Source organism: Notothenia rossii (genome assembly GCF_949606895.1).
Source record: "Notothenia rossii genome assembly, chromosome: 8".
NCBI classification, from domain to species: Eukaryota; Metazoa; Chordata; class Actinopteri; order Perciformes; family Nototheniidae; genus Notothenia; species Notothenia rossii.
In genome coordinates, this window is record NC_136906.1 from 15,797,566 (window position 1) to 15,819,384 (window position 21,819).

A 21,819-nucleotide genomic window follows, 5' to 3' on the forward strand; every position below is an offset into this window, starting at 1 on the left:
AAAACTAGAAGGTTATAAGGTAATCCACCAAAAATATAGAATATTCTCATGGACCATTGCATGAACAGCCTTAGTTCATATTGTACTTAAATGGTTCAAATTCCCAACATTCAGAGGTGCACCCCTGTAGCAATCACCGAGCCCCCCCAAAAAAACTGCCTCCCAGGGCGACTCAGGACACCCTGAACCCCGTTTCTGCGTAGTATCGCGAGAAGACAGTGAGTTGTGTCCCTGCGTGGGGGTGTTCGCCTGATGTCATTAGGCAGAAAGGGAGGCTGAGATAACGGTGGGCACACGGGTGGAAAGCAAAACAGTAACGCTACCGCTTTACCGTTCACACAGGGAATCATAACGGCTGTTTAGGGGTTAATTACGCTGCCTTAAATACATTCTCCTCAGTGTGGTCCGTAGAGGAAGAGGAGGAGGAAGAGGAAGTTAACGGACAGAAGGACCAGATGCTATTCCAGCGGAGAACGAGCTCGAATAAGCAAGACACGGTGATGGGTTCTCCTGACTGCTAACCTTCGCTTGAAACACGGATACTGCGAAGAGAGGAGGACCTGTTTGCTTCTTCTCCACCTCGCTGTGTGTGTGTGTGTGTTTGACATTGTGTCTGAAATGCTAGCACAGTTGCGGTGTCGGCCGTCGAGCAGCTTCTGGGCCGCAGCTCGGCACACCGAGCCCGAATCTGGGAACTAGCTAGCTAGCTCTGTGCTAGCCGCAGCTGTACCCGATGCTGCTGCTGCTAAACGGATCCACACAAGAGGTTCGGGGCCCCGGCGCTGAGTGAGCTATTGTTTTATCTTACCGGACTACAGCTGGCATTTGAGATGTGATGCTTTTGTGCGTCGTTTTTGAGCCGTTTGTAGCTGGAGGCTCGCGCTTGCTTGAGGAGCTAACGTTTCTGCAAAATGCAGAGCAGAACCACAGGCTCCTGTTGAAGGGGGCGAGGTTAGACTGATAACAGCCCACCCTGTGTCTCTCTACACTCGGGGTCACATTTGGACAACGACCACATTTTTTCCACGTCATTCACTGCTTCCTCAGCTGGAGATATGGATAAACTCACGATCATTTCAGGGTGCCTCTTTTTAGCAGCAGATATCTTTGCAATAGCCAGCATTGCAAACCCAGACTGGATCAACACTGGTGAATCAGCAGGTAATGAAGCAGGCCACAACTGTCATTAAGAACCACTGTGATGTTTTGTGTGATTTAAGCAGGACTTCTCGGCACATCTCCCCCCCACGCTGCTGGAGCCTTTAGCGTCAGATAATCTCCATAACAAAGATATGCTCTATTGTGTGGAGGCTTTCATCTGCATCAACATCTTTTGTCCGGCTCAGCAGTGTGTTCTCTGCTGGTGTTTGTTGCTTCTTAGTACTGACTTAAACCAGTGCTTACAATTTCATACCTGAGTGATCAGCATCATAAACCTCTGTTGCTTTAGGGCTGCAACAAAACTATTGTTTGCATATGACTTTTGATAAATAGGTGAATTGATAGTAACTCTTCAAATAGCTTGCTTTGATGAACAGTAACACACAGAAAACACATTTTAAATTAATAAGGATGTATAATGAAAAAGAGCTGTACATTTGGAGACTTTTGCTTCAAAATAGTGCTGAAATCTTTAGTTGAATAATACATTGTCGGGTATTTATTCGAAGGGATGAATCAACATTTTATCAAGCATTAAAATGCCTTTCTCTTATACAAAACTGTGTAAATAGAATATGTTTGGGGTACACAAAACAACCAGTTAAATCATGTGTCAGTGAGTTAAAGGGACATTATGTAGACTACAGAGTCGACTTATGGAAAAATAAATCAACAAATGAATCAATCATGAAATGATCACTAGACTTTTTTCTGCCCACTGTCTAATTGATTAAGCAGCCTATCATGTTGGCCCTAAAAGTAAATGCTATGCTCTTCTTCTATGGTGACCTGACATTTGAAGTCACCTCCATGTGACCAATCAGCTGTCACTTGAGGAACCAAAGCAGGTGTTCATGTGTGGCGTCCCTGCTGATTTTGGACAGAAGCACCTGCTGTTCGTACCCTGCTTTATTTGTGTCAGTCCTGAAAACACATTCAGGCTATTGATAGACAGCTGCTCCTCTCTTTGTTCCCTCTGCAGGATGACAGCTTAGTAACTGGGTCAGGAAGGGTCCATCATACACACACACACACACACACACACACACACACACACACACACACACACACACACGTATCCAGGCTGTATTAGCTCCACAGAATCTGTACAAAAGTAATAACAGAAATGAAATGAGGGCATCGTCTACAATGCTTGCCATTTGATTGTATTGTAGAGTTCCCATCTAAAGTTAGTGAGGTAGAGCCGAAACGTGGACAGCTACATCCCATTAACCCTTCCCTAAAGATACCCTGCATTAGGGCTGCTCGATTATGAAAAAAATCATAATCGCGATTATTTGGCTCAATAATTGATATCACGATTATTAAAAACGATTATCCATTTACTTTGAAAACATCAATTTATTGGAGAAAAAGTGGAACAGTATGTTTTTAACAGTTGATTACCCTGAACTTTAAGAATACTTCAACTGAAAAACCAATACAAAAAAAAAAAAAGTAATAATAATAAAAAGAATAATCGTTTTATTTCGATTACGTTGTTTTCGTAATCGTTGCAAGCCATAATCGTAATTGCGATTAAAATACGATTAATTGAGCAGCCCTACCCTGCAGTGTTGAGAGTGGGTGTGGAGTTATATAGAATGTTTCATACAGCCACCAACTTCCACCTCCCACTCACTTCCCCTCACAGCTTTCACAACACTCTCTGATGATAGTGATGTGACCTGTCTTGGATGGGTTTATGAGACATGAAGGTGATGGAGCACGGACAAACATCCCTCTCTCTTGCTGTATTCAAATACTTGATTGTAAACTAGGTTTGAAATCTAGTCAATATTCTGTAGTGTTCCTAGGTTTGGAAAGACAGTTATTGTGCTTGTAAAATATATTTTGACTATAATTTCATCTTGAGAACGTGTTTAGTTTGTCTCCACATTGGTAGGGCATGAGGTGCAATGTAGTCTTATTTTCCTAGTTTTTTTGTCAATGTGAAAATAAATGCATTTTGCTATTATACAGCTGCACATAACCCAGAAATCCATCCTTATGTGCACCTTGCGACAGATCTTAAATGGTCACCCTATGGGTTGAGTGTGTGATCTCACCCTCAAACGTTTGTAGTTATTTGTTAAGCTTAATATTAAACCATAATATTTTATAGATGACAACCACACATCACCTTTTGAGGGCACTAAAAAGTGGAAGCTGGTGTAAAAAGAAGCAAAAAGAACAAAGTGATCTATAAATGTACTTAAAAAAAAGGACTTTCAATTTAGGTAACAAAATGAATTCTGCTCACACGGCTATAAAGTTGGAATCAGCGTTTCCGCCAGGGGGGCGTCTTGCAGTCATTTGACTCGAGCCGAGGGCGTCCAAAAATATTAATAATTCGAGAGAAGATCGAGAGTTTTTATCGCTTCAAATAACGAAAAGGACAAGGACTTTTCGGAGTATTGTCTCCCCGACATCGGCGGTGGACAACCCCCCCCCCCCCCCCCCCCCCCCCCTGCTCTCTGGGTGGACGTCGTCTGGCGGAAACAAATACCAATACTCTGTTGGAATTTACTTTGTGTGTAATGGGAAATCAGTGTTGTCATGTGCCAGCTCCCCTGCATATTGCCTACTTTTACATTTCTGAGTTTCAACCTGTGACCTTGGCTTCTCTTTGTCTGTACAGCTTGTCAGTTTTTGTCCGGTTATGTCTGGACTTTAATCATGGTCTAGTCGGCATCCTAAATATTTTACAGTTCATATTTAGGGCTCTGCTACAGGCTTTAGTTTGATACGTATGCCTCTATTAGCGCTGACCTGCTGCTAAATGGCATTCCACCTAATGAAAGTCACATTTCTTGCAGTTATTGTGCATTTGAGTGAAGTAGCCTTTCATGTTTCATAAGCTTGAGTTGTCTACCTCATTCCACAGACTTGTGTATCGTCTGAAGTTCTTATGAAGGAAGGGCCCCTGGCGACTCCCCACATTTTGTTATCTCTTATCGGCTTTGTTGTTGTCTTGTCAGGTGGGCTCAGCTTTTGTCAACTTGCCCTTGTTGGACCTCATTGTGTCGTGGAGAAACAGATATGTTCTTCTGGGTAGTAAGCTAAAATAAAAGCTGACTTTGCTTCTTGAGTGTAAGGCATTTGCTCCTGTTTCAGTCAAGTGATTTGATCAAAGCATTTCTTGAGAACAACTCATAGAAGTACACAAACGGAATCATCTTATAGATTTAGAATTGACACAGAAAGAGCCATACCTCAGGAGTAGTAGCATAGCACTGCTGTAACTCAACACAAAAGACAAAGCATATATCCATGACACTGTCCTCACTTCAGTGTGACATCCTCGGGCTGTAACAGCTGAAGTTGATTTCCTGTGCCGAGCTTCAAGACAAAAGCCACTGTGGCTGTAGTGTCAGGCTCGTCACCCAACTGCCCTCCTGCAGATACTTGGCATCAGAGTGGATGTCCTCCTGCAGTCCCTGAATAACCAGGGCTGAACCAAACGTTTAAAAAAAAAAAAAAAAATCTGCCATTGAAGATTAAATATATTTTGTCTTATTTTACGACGTCATCACTAGGGATTTCACTGTACCAGGAACTGAATAGCTGACACTATTATGACTTTATTCTCATACACTATTTTTAAGAGCATTGTAATGGCAGTCGAATAATGGACTACCATTTCCCATTATGTTGATTTACCTTCACTGGACTTTGTGTTTAGCCCTCCACCATGATCCCCATGGTTAAAGCTCAACCTTCTTTACCAACATAAACTAGGAACACTTAAAGCTCCTACTTAGCCTAAAGGTTATATTTTTTTTGTACAGTGTGTTGCTGAATAAAAGAGTACTGTTGATAGAGATTGTAAGCCTCGTGATAATCGTGACAGTAAAATGCCACCCTTTTAAGCACATAGTTTTTCAAATATAACAGAATACCTTTTGAGCATCTCTTCATCAATGGCTATAAATAATCTCCAACCAGAATTGTTGCCCTTAGAGTGAATGCTGTTCGGTAATACTGTGTGATAATGAACAGCCACGTTTATTTTCCACTAAGTACTAAAGAGCAGCATGAGCTCCAATATGCTGCTACAGGTTGTGTTGGAGACGGAGTTCTGATTGTGCCCAAAAACTCAGGCATTGTAGTCAATGACACTGTTTGAGTTAGTTGCTAGATTATAAGTCTATGTTTAGCAAACATATAACAACAAATAACATGTAAGACTATACATTGTACAGTTGTACAAAATAACATTGTACAAAATGCGTGAAAAAGCTAAAAGGCCCAGGAACAGTATTGTGATTACAATTAATTGGAGGATATTAAATGGTGACGAAAAGGGAGCTGAGCCAGAAGGCAAAGCTCTCTGTCTTCCGGGTCATTTTCGTTCCTACCCTCACCTATGGTCATGAAGGATGAGTCATGACCGAAAGAACGAGATCGTGGATACAAGCGGCCGAGATGGGTTTTCTCTGCAGGGTGGCTGGTGTCTCCCTTAGGAATAAGGTGAGAAGTTCGGTCATCCGGAGGGACTCGGAGTTGAACCGCTCCTCCTTCGCGTCCAAAGGAGCCAGTTGAGGTGGTTCGGGCACCTAGTTAGGATGCCACCTGGGCGCCTCCCTAGGGAGGTGTTCCAGGCACGTCCAGCTGGGAACTGGGAAGAGACCAAGGGGTAGACCTAGGACCAGGTGGAGGGATTATATCTCTTCGCTGGCCTGGGAGCGCCTTTGGATCCCCCAGTCAGAGCTGGTTGATGTGGCCAGGGAAAAGAAAGTTTGGGGCTCTGCTGGAACTGCTACCCCCGCCACCCGACCACGGATAAGCGGGAGAAGATGGATGGATGGATGGATGGATATTAAATGGTGTTATTCTAGATTTCTCTTTAGAACACACACAGTGGCATTCATGCAAAGCAACTGAATCAGGCCCAGCCATTAATATCCAGATCGTCAGTGGTTACACTTCTACACTTATTTCCAACCTTGGTCACCAACAAGAAAGGACAAAAACATCAGCATTGGTTCCGAACTGCAAATATGACTGTTCTCAAATGTAGTTTTGTGTGTTAGATGGAAAGCCTTGAACTTGCGCACACACAGAAAACTGCAGCTTTAACACGTTTTTTAACACATGCCTGCCGGTGGCCCAAATTGCAGAAGCTAGGCCAATACTGATGTTTCCTGTAGGTTGAGGCACTCTAACTCTTTACTCACTCTTTTTGCTTTCACATCAGCGCTGCAGGTTGTAGATTCGATTATTTTAGATTTATCATTAAACACTTAGGTTGAGTGAATGCTATTCTCTCGTGGGTTCGTCTAACATGTTTTGTATGGAAGCTTTTGCCGTTCACAGCATCTGTGTTCCAGTGTGCCAACAATGCAAGTGGGCGCTGTAACAGCCTCCAGCAGCATTGGCAGAAGACGCAGCTGTTGGCTGCTTTAACTTGCCTACTTGCCGCCCACCACAGTTCAGAGGCCTGTTTGACTCATCCCTCTAGAGCTTTTAAAAAGCACCCCCCCTATACTCCGCTAATGACAGCATCATCATGCGGAAGATGAGCAGACACGGACCTCATTTCCTCTCATTCGGACCGAGACATGGTGAGATGAGGATTTTGATCATAGCTGGCCTGACTGCAGGGCACAATGGGGGCGAGCAAATGAGCAGGGCTCGAAATATAGTATGGGCCCATTAATTTCTACATGTGAGAGTCGAAGAAAACAATAAGATATGTGTTTTTAAGCTAAAGACAATCCAGTTTAGCTTTTTCTAGCAGGCACAATGTATAGTGTCACTTGCTCTGTCTCCAGTTTACTTCAATTAAAGCCCATGTACCAGATGAGGTCATGTACTGTCTCCTGTAATGGTGGTGTCTCTGTAATGGTGGGCTTGTCAGTCAGAGTTCACCTTAACGTTGAACCTGCAGATGTGCATGTTGGCCATCAGCAAAAAAAGCGAATGTAGTGTGTTTGGAAATGGTCATTATTCTAGAGATGCGCCAACGCCTTGTTAAGAACAATATCACTTCCAGACAACCAGCAGAGACTCCAGTAAGTGACTGGTCCCAATCAGGAAGTAATCCGGCACATTATTTCCTGTGAGAAAAAAGATATGTCTTATCTTGTGATTTTTAAAGGTACTGGTTGGTGGGTTTGTTACGCTCAGAAAGAGCCAGGTTAGCTGGTTCCAGTCTTTGTGCTAAACTAGGTTGATTTTAATTTGTATTGGACATAACTGAGATTGGTGAGCCAGCAAAAAAATATACATTCATCATAAAAATGTCAAACTATTCCTTTAATCTATCCTAATGTCTTGGCTTACACAGCCCAGTCTGTAAGGTTTTGTGTGTCAGCTGAAAAGCAGACTCCCATCTTAAAATAAACATGTATAACAAACACACTGTTGCTGTTTGAGTCCGACAGACTTTCACAAGAGCTGTTGCCTGCTCATGAGTTGTTTACCTGTATCCCTGTACCGTAGCGTGCCTGCCTGTTGTAAGGCAGGAATTCCAAAGAGAGCCAGTGAAACAACAGGAGGCCAGAGGATCCAGAGAAAATGGCCATAAACTGGTGCCATTAACTGCAGCGTTCAAACCTTTGCTACATGTTCTTCTGTTCCCAGCCGCAGTCTCTGCTTCCTTTACCTCTCTCACCTCTCGTTCTTTCTTTTGTTCAAGGTTACTCTGTACTCAGGAAAAAGCCTGAGAGCTATTCAGTTGCCACTTTAGTCATGAGCCATGACCTCCATCTTTTTCTTTTTACTGTTATGGCATAAGTGTTCTGCGCAGTGAGATAGAAAATTGCCACAGCAATGATGCAAACGATACGATAAAAGCATAGATGGAGAACATCTGCTTTATTTGTAACTGTCCCCAGTGAAACATCAGTTACTATAATATACATTTAGAATTGAAAATGAATGAATTGTTATGTGTATGAACGACGGCCCTGCGCTGACTGTGAGTGGTGTGAAGGGTTGGTGTTCCTGCTGTAGAGTAAATGTAAAGCCCTCTGTTCTGCAGCTCCATATATAGCTTACTCTTACTTCAACATCTACTCACTCCTAAGGTGTTTCTTTTGAACCTTTGCATTGTGTGTGTGGGCTGTTACTGTAAAAGCAGTTCTTTCACCGGGTGTTATGAAAGAGACAGGATTTCCTCTGGACTGCCTGCAAAACACGACCACACCCACTGGGAACAAGAAAACTTTCCCACAGGCTTTGTTATTCTGTTTGTACGAAAGTGCTTTGGACATAATGGGGTTATTAGCAGCTTGATACGTTATATAGAAAGGGTTATAGCAGACGGCGGGTTATCTGAAATGTTGCCAGACAGAGCAAGTAACGTGCCTGACCTTCTGTAGTTGCTTGTCTCATTCAAGCGTCCGCCCACCTGCAGAGCCCCTTTTGAACTTTTGTGATGTCGCCCACACAGACTGCCTTTCAGTCAATGGGTTATATTGTGGTCAGTAACAGAGTGTTTACCACTAGATCATTTTTCTTCTATCAGACTATGCATCAAACATTTAGAGGAAATACATTCTCTGAGAAGACAGCCTTGCTTTAGAGTTAGCTTAGCCAGAGTTAGCTTAGTATATCTTTGGCAGTTACTAGAAGGACAAAGTTTATTTACAGCTTCCCTGTGGAGATTTTGACCTTTTGTGGTACTATGGAGTTGTTTATCCACGTGTGGGTGTTAATCGTGTGCATGCCCGGTCGGATGCACACGCCAATGGTCTTTGACAGGTGAATCTAATGAGCCACGATATGCAGGCAAAACCGGGAAGAAACAGACCGCTAGCAAGTTAACATGGATGTTAAAAATACAGGATATAAAATACTTGAAATGTACACTATGCAATTTATTTATCTTTAATGAGGAATGACCAAAAGTACACATTAACTTTATTTGTTTACAGGAACACTCCAAAGGCACATTTTTAAGTAGAAATGTGTTACAATAACTTTAAGTATGTTCTTCAAGTGTGGTATTAATAATCACTATGACATGTATAGTGTGTTTTCGAGACTCAGCTTTCAGAATGAGAACATTGCCGTGCAGTGTTGCTTCAGACCCTCAAGTGTAGGTACCAAGTGTCTTCTTAAAATGACAGATGGAGCTGCATTTTTTTTTTTTCATGTAGTGTCGTTGCCTCTCCAAACACAGTCCAACATCTTTCTGTTATTTGTACCAGAGCATTGGCATTCAGCACAGCTCATCTGAAAACATAATAATATACACCATTCAATTGTGCTTAAGCCTCTTTTATTTCTCAAATCAACACCTCACATCCTCACTAGTCCATCATTATATTTTTCCCTTTCATCGCCCGAGACCTAGGATCAGCAGAGGCCTGAGTGATGCGACGCTGTTCTGCTTACTCGGGTAGAAATTCCCCCTTCAGGACGTTTTTCTAATAGAATGACGTCTCTCCAGATAGGCCGCATGTTCCCGCTCTGTATGGCCTTCACACACACGCTTTAGCAGAGCTCTGCTCATGATTCACAGGGAGACACCGGTCCATTTGCCTTCTTGTCTGATCAATGGTGGATGGGCACAGTCAATGCGCATCTTTAGACATTCAAAGCTCATAGCCAATGAAGACACTGAGCTTCAGAAGTCGCTGCAAGTTTGTCTGATATAATGGCATCTTCTTGTGTCCTTTACACTGTCATACCTGCGTGGGACGGATTCAGTAATTGGCAGGATTGATTTATTCCTCGCTTGCTCTTGTCAAGAAAATATATTGGCCGCTCTCTGGAATAATTGAGCCCACCGGTGCAGAGAGAGCAGTTCCCCAGATCCTCGCCAGCACTGAATTGGTGACAAATGAAAGGGACTTCTCTCTCTTCTCTCTTCTGTCACTTGTTCCTCTGAGCTGCCACGCTACTGTCACAGCTTTACTGCTCAGTATGAGACCTTGAATCTTTGGTTGCTCTTGAATTCTTGTGTGTTTCTCCTTTTGTATTCAGCCAGTAGGCATACTGTGGTGTGAAATATGAAATTGGCATCGCATGCTCAAAAGGTTCGCCTCAAGCAGTTTAACTTTCCCTCCTATTCTTTTGACATTTGCCCTATGGAGCAGAAATGACATTAATTTCTCTTGTATTAAGTGATGCTGAGGTTTTAATGTGTTTTCACCTACCCTAATATGAAGGGTCTTTGCTCGTCAATAATGATTTAAAACTAGATTTAATAATACAACAGAATGAAACTGACATGTTAATATGTCATCTCTCTGCAGGTGCCCTCACAGTCGGTCTGGTCCGACAGTGTCAGACCATCCACGGGCGAGACCGGACCTGTATCCCCCCCCGGCTGCCCCCGGAGTGGGTCACCACACTGTTCTTCATCATCATGGGCATCATCTCCCTCACAGTCACCTGTGGACTTCTCGTGGCATCACACTGGCGCCGAGAAGCCACCAAATACGCCCGATGGATCGCCTTTACTGGCAGTAAGTGAACCAGACGATGACATTTGCGCTGGATAAAGTAGTGTTGCTTTACTAGATCGGCTGTCAGCACATTTGCCCTCGGAGCTTTCTCACTGCATCTTTTATGGCATAACCTTTCCAAAGTCACTCTTGCATCTTTAGCTTTGTCATAAGCATTAGTCTTTCAAGGGCAGGAAATAATGGCGATGAGTTTAAAAACGGAGTGAAATATTGGCCCAGATTTGCATTGCTGATTGAAATATGAAAATGAGCGAGATGTCATTTGAGGCTTCATACAGGACCCGTTGTGTGTTTGTGTTTCGGAGTCACGTCAAAACCTGTGTGGGTTTTTTTGTACCACCGTGTGTTTTAGATGCATTTGCAAATTCATGAGTGTTTTTCTTGCATGCTTAGCAGCTCCTCTGGCTCCCTGAAGCTGATTTATTGAGTCATGTGAAGCTCCTCGGATACCCGAGTGGGTGGCGTATGTGCCACAGCGTCTCTCTAATGCCTTCTCTCCCTGTTTGCCTCGAACATCGCCGCTTATTTTCCGATCATGATTCCTGTGGATGGATGCGCTTCCAGCCACAATAATAACTCAGCATCCATGTAATGTACAGCGGCTGGGCTGTGTGGGAGGGTGGAGTTTGATTGGCCGCTCAGTTAAGGAAAGAGACGGCCTGAAGCATACTAGTACAGATGGAGCGATGGCCCGTGGAGCCACAATGCTCTGTATTATTGTTCGAAAGCTGGGTGCATTTTTCAGAACACAGACTTTTTTGTTCTGCTGATTTGAACAAACACTCAGTGCTTTCCTCAAGATTATTTTCTAAGCCTGCCGGGCCAAATGCAGACTCATAATCAGCGCTCCCTAATCACTTGCAAACTCCCAATGAATCACCACTTTCTCCACAAACTGGTCCGTCTTTCCAATAAGCACAAATCTGTATCACATCTCAATTGGATGCCGTTAAGTCATTGTTTTACCATCACGCTTAAAGGGAAGTAAGGCTGTTGCCAGGGAAACTGTGAGCCATTGTCACCCTTGTCCCCTTATTAAGCTTCAGTTGGCCACATTAGACAGAAGAGGTTTATTGTTGTTATGCTTTTTAATAGGTTTAAAGCAAATTGATGATTGTCAGGAAATAGTGCTGGGGGGATTTTATATATTTGAGGAACAAGGTAGAAGAAGCTTGGTTTGTTGAGAAACAAAAAGTAATCTCTTAATTTTGTTGTAGGACCCCTGTTAGCCTAAGTTGTAGCCACTGACGGTCAACTTGGGATACTCTGTTATGTCACACGTCTGTTTAAATTTGAAGAAAGGCAACATTTGACTTTGAAATGACATTCTGTCCCTTGTGATGTTGCTAAATTTGTATCAGCATGCGAACACCTCTCTGCCTTCGGCCCAGCAGAGTGAGCGGGTAAAAGGTCATGTGAGGAAACGGCTTGGGGCTTAGGAAGAGTTGAGTAAAGAAGCCGAGTTGAGTGGAAAATTAATCCTTGTGCAGGGCTGAGAGCCAAGGTAAAGACAAAAATGGACATGGAGAGACGAAGAAAAAAGTGAGGTTGGATTTAAGGAGACAGGTTGGTGCATTCAGGGTAACCAGGGGATGAAGGTTGAGGGAAGGTGGGCCGTCTGTTGTGGAACTCCAGGCCACCGCCTCCTGAATGGAGAGCTTTGTACGTCCAGCACAGACTCGCCTCTGTGTCGCTACACACACACACAAACACACACTCACACCAGCAGTGTTTCCCTAAGGTGTGAGAGTCATCTATAGGAGGGGGACTGGGAGTGGAGTTAAAATGAATACAATGTTTACAGTACATTAACATTTACTGCAGTGGAAATTACAATATATAAATAATTAGGTATTGATTGGAGCCACATACACCTGTATCTAGTCCATCGATCACATTGTTAGTCCATCTTGATTTGAAGAGTAGCTTAACATTAATCCACTCTTTTGAGTTGATAAATAACATGTATACTCCCTTTATTACACTGTGTCCCCTTGTGTTGAATACCTCATTAGTTATTTAATGAGAAAATAAATACTGTATGTTTGGCTTCCATAAACAGGGTGTCCGCGGGGTCTTAAAAAGTATTAAAAGTTGATAAATCAATTTGGCGAAAATTAAGGCTATTAAAAAGTATTAAAAAGTATTAAACGGCATTTTCCAAGGTATTAAGAAGGTCCACAGCAACGACAACATGAAACACCCTTTAATTTACTGAAACGACATGTCGGGAAACCCCCCAAGGCGGCCCCATGCATAGCGCGCCGTAAAATGCTGCTTATTATTTTAAGTTTCGTTGCCTTGCTCCGCTCTGTGTGGGGGGGGGGGGGACTAAACGACTACGGTAACGGGTCCCAAGGTGGGAAGACCGGCATACGCAACGCTCTGGGGCTCCAACGGCTCCGTGTGATCATTTTCTGATAACGATTAAATAGCCCGCCTCCCTCTCCCCACGTCTCCTGCTGCTGCTGGGCTGTCAGAAGAGGGGGAGGAAAAGAGAGGCAGTCACCGTTTATTAAATATTATTATGTTATTATACAGAGAACAGATTCGTTATCAATTTGTTTTAAAGCTCAATAAATAACAAAGAAGACCTCTGACCGGCACTTTTCTAATTTTGTACGGAAGATTTAAACTCTAACGGACATGTTGACCGGCGGAACATTTTTTTAACGGAAACTCTGCTGCACGGTCCCCTCGTTCCTTGGAAGAGGCGGAGAGGTGGGTGTTTTTCATCTGCTGGTGGACTACCTGAGAGATACAGCAGGAGAACACGCCGTCCACCGCGGAGAATAAACAGAAGGGCAACCATGCTCCGGGGTCTTTTTCGCTGCTTTTGGTGTATTTCGGGCGGCAGCAGCGCCACTTACAGGCCTGACATATGTACTACATCGTTTCCAGCATTTCCAGCGGTCTAGTGTGAACGGACACATTAATGAATCGAATGCGTGTGAACGGAAGCCTTTTTTGCGCTTGCGTATGCGTCCTCGTGGGGCCGGGGTCGAAGCCAAACTATATCCGCTCACAGACATCTGCTACTTTAAAGTAAAGTCAACACATATAGACCCTAAATATAGTCTATATTAAGAACGAGAAAAGTCTTAACATTATATATCCTTTTTTGTAAACATATGACAAATGTGTGAGGGTGATGACGTCAGAGCATCGTCCTATGTGCCAGGGCTTAGCACCGGACAGCCCCAGTCCAATTTAACCCCTGGGTATTTGTGAGGGAGCTCCTATATGGCATTACCTCGCTGAAGCTCACCAAAGTTTAACATATTTCATAGTTCAAAGTTTTGTCAATTGTTTTGTTTATTGGTCAAATACTGGTTTCTAATGGTTTCTGAGGAGTTTTACTGGAATGAAAGAGCACAGTCTACAGAAGCAAAAAAGCAGCATACTGCATTATACCTGACCTTCACAGAGAGGTTGAAGTTCATGTGGAAAGGAGGCTTCAGTAGTCTGTCTGCACTCTGTTTAGTTTTGCTATCTTACAATCAATACAGTAAATGTGAGGTAAAGTGTGTTGCCAATGTAACCGGTTAGAACTCAAAGTTGCGATGAGGTCTTAAAATGTATGGAAAGGGTCTTAAAAAAGGTCTTAAAATGTATTAAATTTGACTTCAGGATTCCTGCATATACCCTGATAAACACAAACATGCACAAATATTGACTATCACATCATACTAAGAAAGCAGAAAATCCTTACATTTAGAAAGGTGGAAACAGAAAATGTTAAACATGAAAAAGGATGAATTATTAATGAGTTCAAAATATCGTATCGTATAAATAGTTCAACCCAATTATTTAAGTTGAAAGGTTATTTCTGTACTAAACATTAGTAGCTATACGTTATTAGTCCATTAGCTAAATTGCTGTAATTCGATCAGCAGCAGGTTAGCGAGGCGCCATGTGTCATCAGTTCAGGCTTTTAAGAGAAGCAGTGAACCGTGATGTGCACTTTAATTAACTCTCTGGTGAAGCTTGCAGGAGAAATGCTGAGCCATGTATTTCTGGCCAAAGTTTAGCTTACCGTATCCCTTTGCAATCTCGCCCCCCTAATAGATTAACAGCAGGCAAAAACAGCTTAAATATTAGCTTGTGTGTGGTGCAGCTTTACCTAATGTAATGGTTTAAATGTCAGGGATTTGTTTAAATAGCTGCATGGATATCACAATGTGTTAGAAAATATCACTCGTCACCGGCTTGGGCTTCAATATCAGGATACATGTATTTATTATCCTTGCAAGAATGGAAGTAGTCATCACGCACAGAGGTGCATGGGACAAATAGTTCCCAGAACAGTGTCCTTCACCTGCCTTAAATACAAGAGAGGGTATATCATAGTCACAAGATGCAAGAATACTGGCTAAGGCCCACGTAAGCAATAAACATGACAGTCATATGCCTATCTATCTGTAGGGGCTGAATCATCATGTTAATCGTTGTCACATAACTATCATATGCCTAAAACAGTTTGTCCTGACGCTCTTCTAGGTAATCATACATCCGGTTACGTACACAGCTACCTCGGGCCTTTGTTATACTCTGATATTAGAATACATTCAGTATTTTCCTAACGCAATGGTATTCAGATTAAATATGGGGGCAATTTGTCATATGTATTGTGAGACATACTGTCACTCTGTCCCGAAATGTACACCCGATGGACACACGAATATTGAATTGTGAATTTCGCACGAAGATGGCCCCGAACCACACACGAAGGCAACATTTACATTACATTTAAGACATACAACTGCAACAAAAGTAACACAAACAATTATGTTAAAGTACTATGATACTGTACTGATATTTTCAGACTTTGTTCTTTACTTTATCCGTCTTTATATGTAGAAGATAAAGTTTTCTCCGTCATGTTGTTTCCATAGCATCAACAACTTCTTCCAGGTTGCCTTCAAAATAATATATGATATCCTTTTCAGTTCAAATTGGGTTATTTACATAATATGTTTACATGATTTTGTTGTGCAATTAACAACCAGATGGACACACGATAAAGGAAATGTTCAAATTCGGATCTGATCGTAACAACATCGGGCCATTCGTGAGGGCATCTTAAGCCATCGTATGACCGCCGGTGGAGTTTCTCAGGCTCCGGCAGCAACTTCGTGAGCGGTGGCAAAATCTTTGGCATGCCAAAAAATTGCCGAAGGACCTTGCGAAGGTTCATTTTCGTGTTGAATTCGTGTGTCAATTTTGCCCTTCGTAAGGCTATCGTTAGGGCATCTTGTTATCATCGGTGCCATCGGGCATTCGCCCCGATCAGAGTGAGGGTGAATGCCCGATGGCACCGATGATAACACGAAGATGACACGATTTGACAAGATGCCCTCACGAGTGGCCCGATGTTGCTACGATCAGAGCCGAATTTGAACATTTCCTTTATCGTGTGTCCATCGAGTGTCAATTCCGGGACAGTGTGACAGGGGCTTTAATGCCATCCCACAATTATAAACAAATAGCCCCATTTATTCTATCCATATCGTCATTTGTAGACACTGATTGACAGTAGGGCTGGACGATTAATCGATTTTAAATAGAAATCGCGATTTTAAATGATGCGATTTTCAAATCACAAAGCCTGCGATTTTCTTTTTTGATTTAAAAAAAAAAAAATCACAATTTTTTTTAAAACATTTTTTTCTTTTTCTTCTTGTGTGTCAGTCATCCACACCAATCAGAAGTGCTGTGCTCCACATGTACCAGCCATTGTTAATCAATCAGAAGTGGCCCATGATAGAAGGTGATAGACAGATTGATCCAATCACCTGCCAAGTGCTTTTGAAAGTGCCTGCCCTTTCCAAATGGCTTCCAGTGGAGCTTTCCTAGATGGTTTGGTGGAGTCAGGTTAGTAATGCTCCATCACATGTTTTACATCTATTACAGGGTGACTCTTAAACTGAAGCTTGACTTTAAAGCAACCCAACGGAAGTTTCATGTAAGTTTAGTTCTTTCACTCGTAGCTCGGGCTGCGGGGGTGCTAGAGACGGGAGCACGTTGATACGATCTTCCTAGCCGGAGATATGGCCGCATTTTACAATAAACTTCCGTTGGGTCGCTTAAAAACAAATATCGCAAATCGCAATCGCAATATTTGTCAGAAAAATCGCAATTAGATTTTTTCCCAAAATCGTGCAGCCCTAATTGACATGCACAAAATGTATTTTGGTAATCCCAGTGCTACGGTCTCCTCCAGCTGCAAGAGACTTCAAATCTGATTAAAGCTACATCAGTGAGATTTTTGAGGCTGAGAGAAGTCATCCCTCAGGTACTGAACAGTTTCTCTAATTGGAAAAGGAGAGAAAGCTAAAAACAGCTTCATGAGCTTTCACCAAAATGCATTACACACTTTGCAGGAAACCAAAATAACTCGACATATCCTCAGTTTACTTTGAAAGTCTTTCACACTTTTTGTTGGAGAACAAGGGGCTTGAAACCAAGATGGTTGATAATGTATGCCGAGTACACAGTGACATATAGTGAGTCCCACCCCCCTCATAGGCCCAACCCTGCTACTACAGACAGTCCAGGATGAAATGCTGATCAAATATTTCACTGTGCTTTGAATGCAACAATAACGAGTTATTTTTAGGCACCTAAAGCTATTTTTCGAAATCTGCGGAGCCATTGTTCTGTGATACCAAACAGTTACAGTTTAACACCACGGGGTTACAGAAGGAGACTCGGAGGTGGACCCAAAGCTTCAGTTTTAACGTCTTCAAAGGAAACAGAATGAAAAGGGAGATTCTAATTAGTGACAACTTTGTTATCCAATCACTTCATCCTGACCGTGTGATAAGACTAATGATGTGACCCCTGACCTCTGCTTTCTCTGCAGCTGTGAGCCTGCTGTGCTGAGGTTCATCAGAGGGGAACTTCTCCTCTTCATGCACATGCGTACTTGTACATAGCCAATTAAAAATGTGGCTAAAGGGAACTCCTGCAGAGTGCTACTTCGTTCAACAAAATAAAAAGGCTTTCTTAAATCCTTTTGTAGCTCCAGAGGAAGCTGCCTGAAATCTGGTTAATTGCCTCAAGTGATGTCACTCAAGTCGAGTAAAAGTTGTAAAGTGAGACGTCTGTAGCCTGACCTTGAGGCTTACTTTATTTACCACTATTATAACACAACTGAATCTCAGACCAATCTGTCATCATCAATGGAATTGCATTCTGGGTAATGTAGTTACAAGGATTCAATGAAAAAGAAGAATTCATGGAATAAAACATATGGTAGGAATCGAATCGACAGCCATTGTGAGTCTGACAATGCATTGTTATTGTGAATAACCAAAGAAGGTCAAAGGAACACAACCTAATTGGACAAAACGTTTTTAATATAATGCAATTGTGTCATTACTAAATGTTTCTATCGGTAAATAAAAATTCTTACTGTGTTACATTTAGTGGTAGCTGTGGGACAGAACTAACTTGCAGTGAGTAAACAGAGCTGTGTGTGGCTGTCAGAGAGCCTGAACACCTTTAATCTTGTAAAGACATTTTGCACAGGTTGCTATAGAGAAGTTATTTATGGTTCTGCAGAAACATTTACTGACACAGATGCTGCATTCATGTGGTGTCAAGGTTCTGCAAATATGTGGTGAGCTCAAGGATGGCACTTGATAATGATAGTCGCGCAAAAAGAAATTGCCTAAAGCCACATAAAAGCATCACTTCACTAACGTCAGAGCTGAAATTAAATCATCTAGCTGATAGACGCTTTTCAGAGATGTGCAAAAACATTTTTACTGTGGAGGAATGCGGCCTTCATTTACTGTCAGAAATAATGTGCCATTGAAAAAGAAGGACAAATACAGTTTCTAACTCACATCAACTATTATATTTCTATTATTTTTGTCAGAGTAATGTACAAGCCGTAAGCTAACTTTTAATGAAATGTTGACACAAAGAAGTTACATAAATGCTTTTTAACAGAAACAGTTTGTCACACTGAGTCTTCCTAAAACACACAGTGCCCCCCTGTCATGGTGCTACTATGAGCCCCCTCTGTGTAATTGCCCCTTTAGAGCCTTTTGAAAGGCCCTATTGTAGGTCTCTAATTAACTCGCTAAAATTGAATTCAATTTGAGCAGCTTATGCTTCCTGCTCAAGGTGAGTGAGTTAGTCGCTTCTTGTGTGGAGAACAAAGGCTTCAAGGATAACTGCGGTTTAAGTTTCTGTGTCCTTTATGTATTTACTCTCCAGCTTATGAGTCTGTCCTTGAGATTAATCTAAATGTTTAAACACCTGGCCAGCAAAATTATGTCTCTGTGCAGATATTTTATGATTAGGGGAACAGTAAACTAACATCTCCCCTCTCCTTCCTTTCAGTGATCCTGTTCTGCATGGCGGCGCTTATCTTCCCCATAGGCTTCTATATCAACGAGGTGGGGGGGCAGCCATACAAGCTGCCCAACAACACGGTGGTGGGCTCCTCGTACGTGCTCTTTGTCCTCTCCATCTTCTTCACCATAGTGGGACTTCTGTTTGCCGGCAAAGTCTGCCTCCCAGGCTGAGGACTGCACCCCGCCCGCCTCTGGACTGACACACGAGGCTCTGAAAATGTTACGGGATTTACAAAAACACAATGACTGAAAATTAAGAACAACAAACTCTGGCTAAAAGCCCGACACAGGGAAGTCTTCGATTTTGTGTCAAGGGACCGCAGCACCACGGAGTATCTAACGAACAAAAAAACTAAAAGAGGCGACATGGACACAATAGGGTGGAGGAGAGGGAGAGAGAGGGCGAGAGAGGCTGCTGCAGCAACCTGCCACTGTTGATTTAAAATATGGCCATCTCTGTTGTTGTTCTGTTGGAAGAGGGTGCTTAATGTGCTGCTGTCATGGCAACTGCGGTCACGATGCTGGCACCCATTTCTTGAGGACCTCGCCCGGTCGCCCGCTGCAGCGCCCTCAGCACACACCCGCGCCGTCACGACTGCTCCGGATGCTATTTTTGGCTCCTCTTAGCTATTTCTGTTGTTTTGTTTTTGTACATTTTGTGTTCTCGTTTTGTTTGTTTTTCCTTCCAACCTCCGCCGCCTTTTCACTTAAGTAGCTTGAGTGTTATTGAGGCTCGCTGAGCTGAGTCTTTGAGGGTCGTTTTTTTGCCAGCTTGGTTTTAGAGCAGGGTTTATTCTCGCACACCACTTCCCGAGGCCCCAGGTGTGCGGCTGGGCTGAGCAGCTGTGAGCGCAGCTGTCCGCTATGGATGAGAGGGGGGGGCAGGTCTGAGAGGGGGGGGGGCAGGTCTGCCGCCTCTCAGGCTCCCACCAGCTGCAGCTCAGGAGCAGGTAGCAGCGTAGGCCCCCCCACCCCCCGGGCCGCGCAGACGGGAGGGCGAGTAATGTAAAGGAGAATGCCACTCAATGGATGACCTAGCAAACATCTTTGCCAATAACTAGAAAAACTGTGCATTTAGAAAAGGATCATCTGAATAGAAAGACAACTCTTGTATTTGTTGTAATGATTCTGTTAAACATGACCACAAAGTAGAGTATTGCATCGCTGTGGTGTTACATTTTAGAAGGGTAGAGATGACCTTGTATATCACTAATTGTAGCAGACAGTATTGACTTTTTATGAATAGAAGATAAAGTTGAAAATAACACAAGCAAATCATGGCAATTGGTGGTATTCTCCTTTTTAATGTTGGACAGGAAGGAAGCGAGCCAGGAGCTTTTTTTTGTCTTGTGGAGCCACAGGGACTGCAGGTCAGGTCCATGGGGCTGGGCCTCAGGCTGCTCCTTTTGAGGTCTGTGAACACACACACACACACACACACACACTTGTCTGTATACTGTACATTTTCAGCAACAAACTATTATTTTTCATTTCGTAATGCTTCATTTTGTGTGTGTGTGCGTGTCAATCACGGAGCTCTGTTGCAAAGTCTTTACAGTTTGTTGCATACTTCTGTTTCCTGCTCAGCTTCTCTCCCTCTCAGTCTGATGAAATGTACGGCTGCAACACTCTGCAGTGCCCCCCCCCCCCCTCCTGTCTCGGTCGGTCCGTATTGTGCCATGACCTGTTTTTGTTTAATAATGTACAGCCACTCAAAAGGCAGGATCTCTGCATTAGGAAGCACTGTGCGTTGGACAGTATAGGTAACATAGAAGCACCACAAATGTATAAAAAAGAGAGAACTTCTTACCTCATTGTTTTTGTTTCTGCTATTATTTTCTAATGGTGGCAATGTGTGCCCACAAATTGTCTCTTGCCTTGATCGGATGTCTTCACATAAAGCCTATGATCATAGGAAATTATTTATCACTGAATAAAAAGAGGAAAAATGGGTGTGTTGCTCTGATACAGTTTTTATGATTTATTGTGCTCATTTAAGGGGATGTGAATGGCAAAACACAACTCATCTAATCTTACATTATTTATCTGAAAATGAACATGCTACTTCTGCAGGATGGGATTCAGATGTCCTTCTACTCTTCATTGAACTTGAAAAAAAACTGACTTCAAGGGCAGCCTCTCAGGATGCAGCAGTGAAAGGACGAGCTGTGTTCCCAGAGTGCATCTGTTAAATACTGTCAAATGGTCTTGAAGTCTATTTTTAGAGAAGTATTGTCTAAGCTAAGTGATCTAATGAGGTTAGTCATCTTCAGAATTTTGTTTTGCAAAGGAAACTTTTCCTTCAGAATAAAACTTGCTTATCTACACATCATGTTTAAGAGTCTGCGTAAAACATTTGCGGGAAAACATTTCTCATAAAGGAGCGCAGTAGTTGCACCCTTTATTTTTACATTGACCGACTGTCAGAATTATTTGATTTGTTATTGAACGAGAGGGCAGCTTTTGATTGCAACCTAACTTTCGAGAGGTCAGGTTTTAAGGAATTAAAAAAGGTATTACATTTTAGACAAAGTTTTGACTTAGTTTTTAAAGTAATAGCTTTACATTTTAGGGCAGACTTTTGCTTCCATACATATTGTCCTAAGAGAAGATCGATCCATGCAACCAATGTTTGTGTTTTTATATATAAAGCTATCACCAGCAGCTGGCTAGCATAGCTTAGCATGATGTCTGTAAACAGGGGTAACATCTAGCTTACCTCTCTAGCTGTTTCCCTCTGTTTCCAGTCTTTCTCGTAATGTAAATGTTAGCTGGCCGTAGCTTCCCGTTTAGCAGAGTACCAATGTTTGTATTTCCTAAAAGTATTCCTTTTAAGGCCCATGAAAACTGCGCGGTAAAAAATACCA

General features: G+C 42.6%; 1 protein-coding gene across 1 annotated transcript; it reads left to right on the top strand.

The window, feature by feature from the left end:
- The first annotated feature begins 243 nt into the window (after nt 1–243).
- mosmoa (modulator of smoothened a) lies at nt 244–20,918 on the top strand. The gene is made up of 3 exons (XM_079642916.1): nt 244–1,161; nt 10,371–10,583; nt 18,939–20,918. Exons 1-3 carry the CDS (start codon nt 1,056–1,058, stop codon nt 19,121–19,123), a joined length of 504 nt encoding a protein of 167 aa, XP_079499042.1. The 5' UTR covers nt 244–1,055; the 3' UTR covers nt 19,124–20,918.
- The last annotated feature ends 901 nt before the right edge of the window (nt 20,919–21,819 follow it).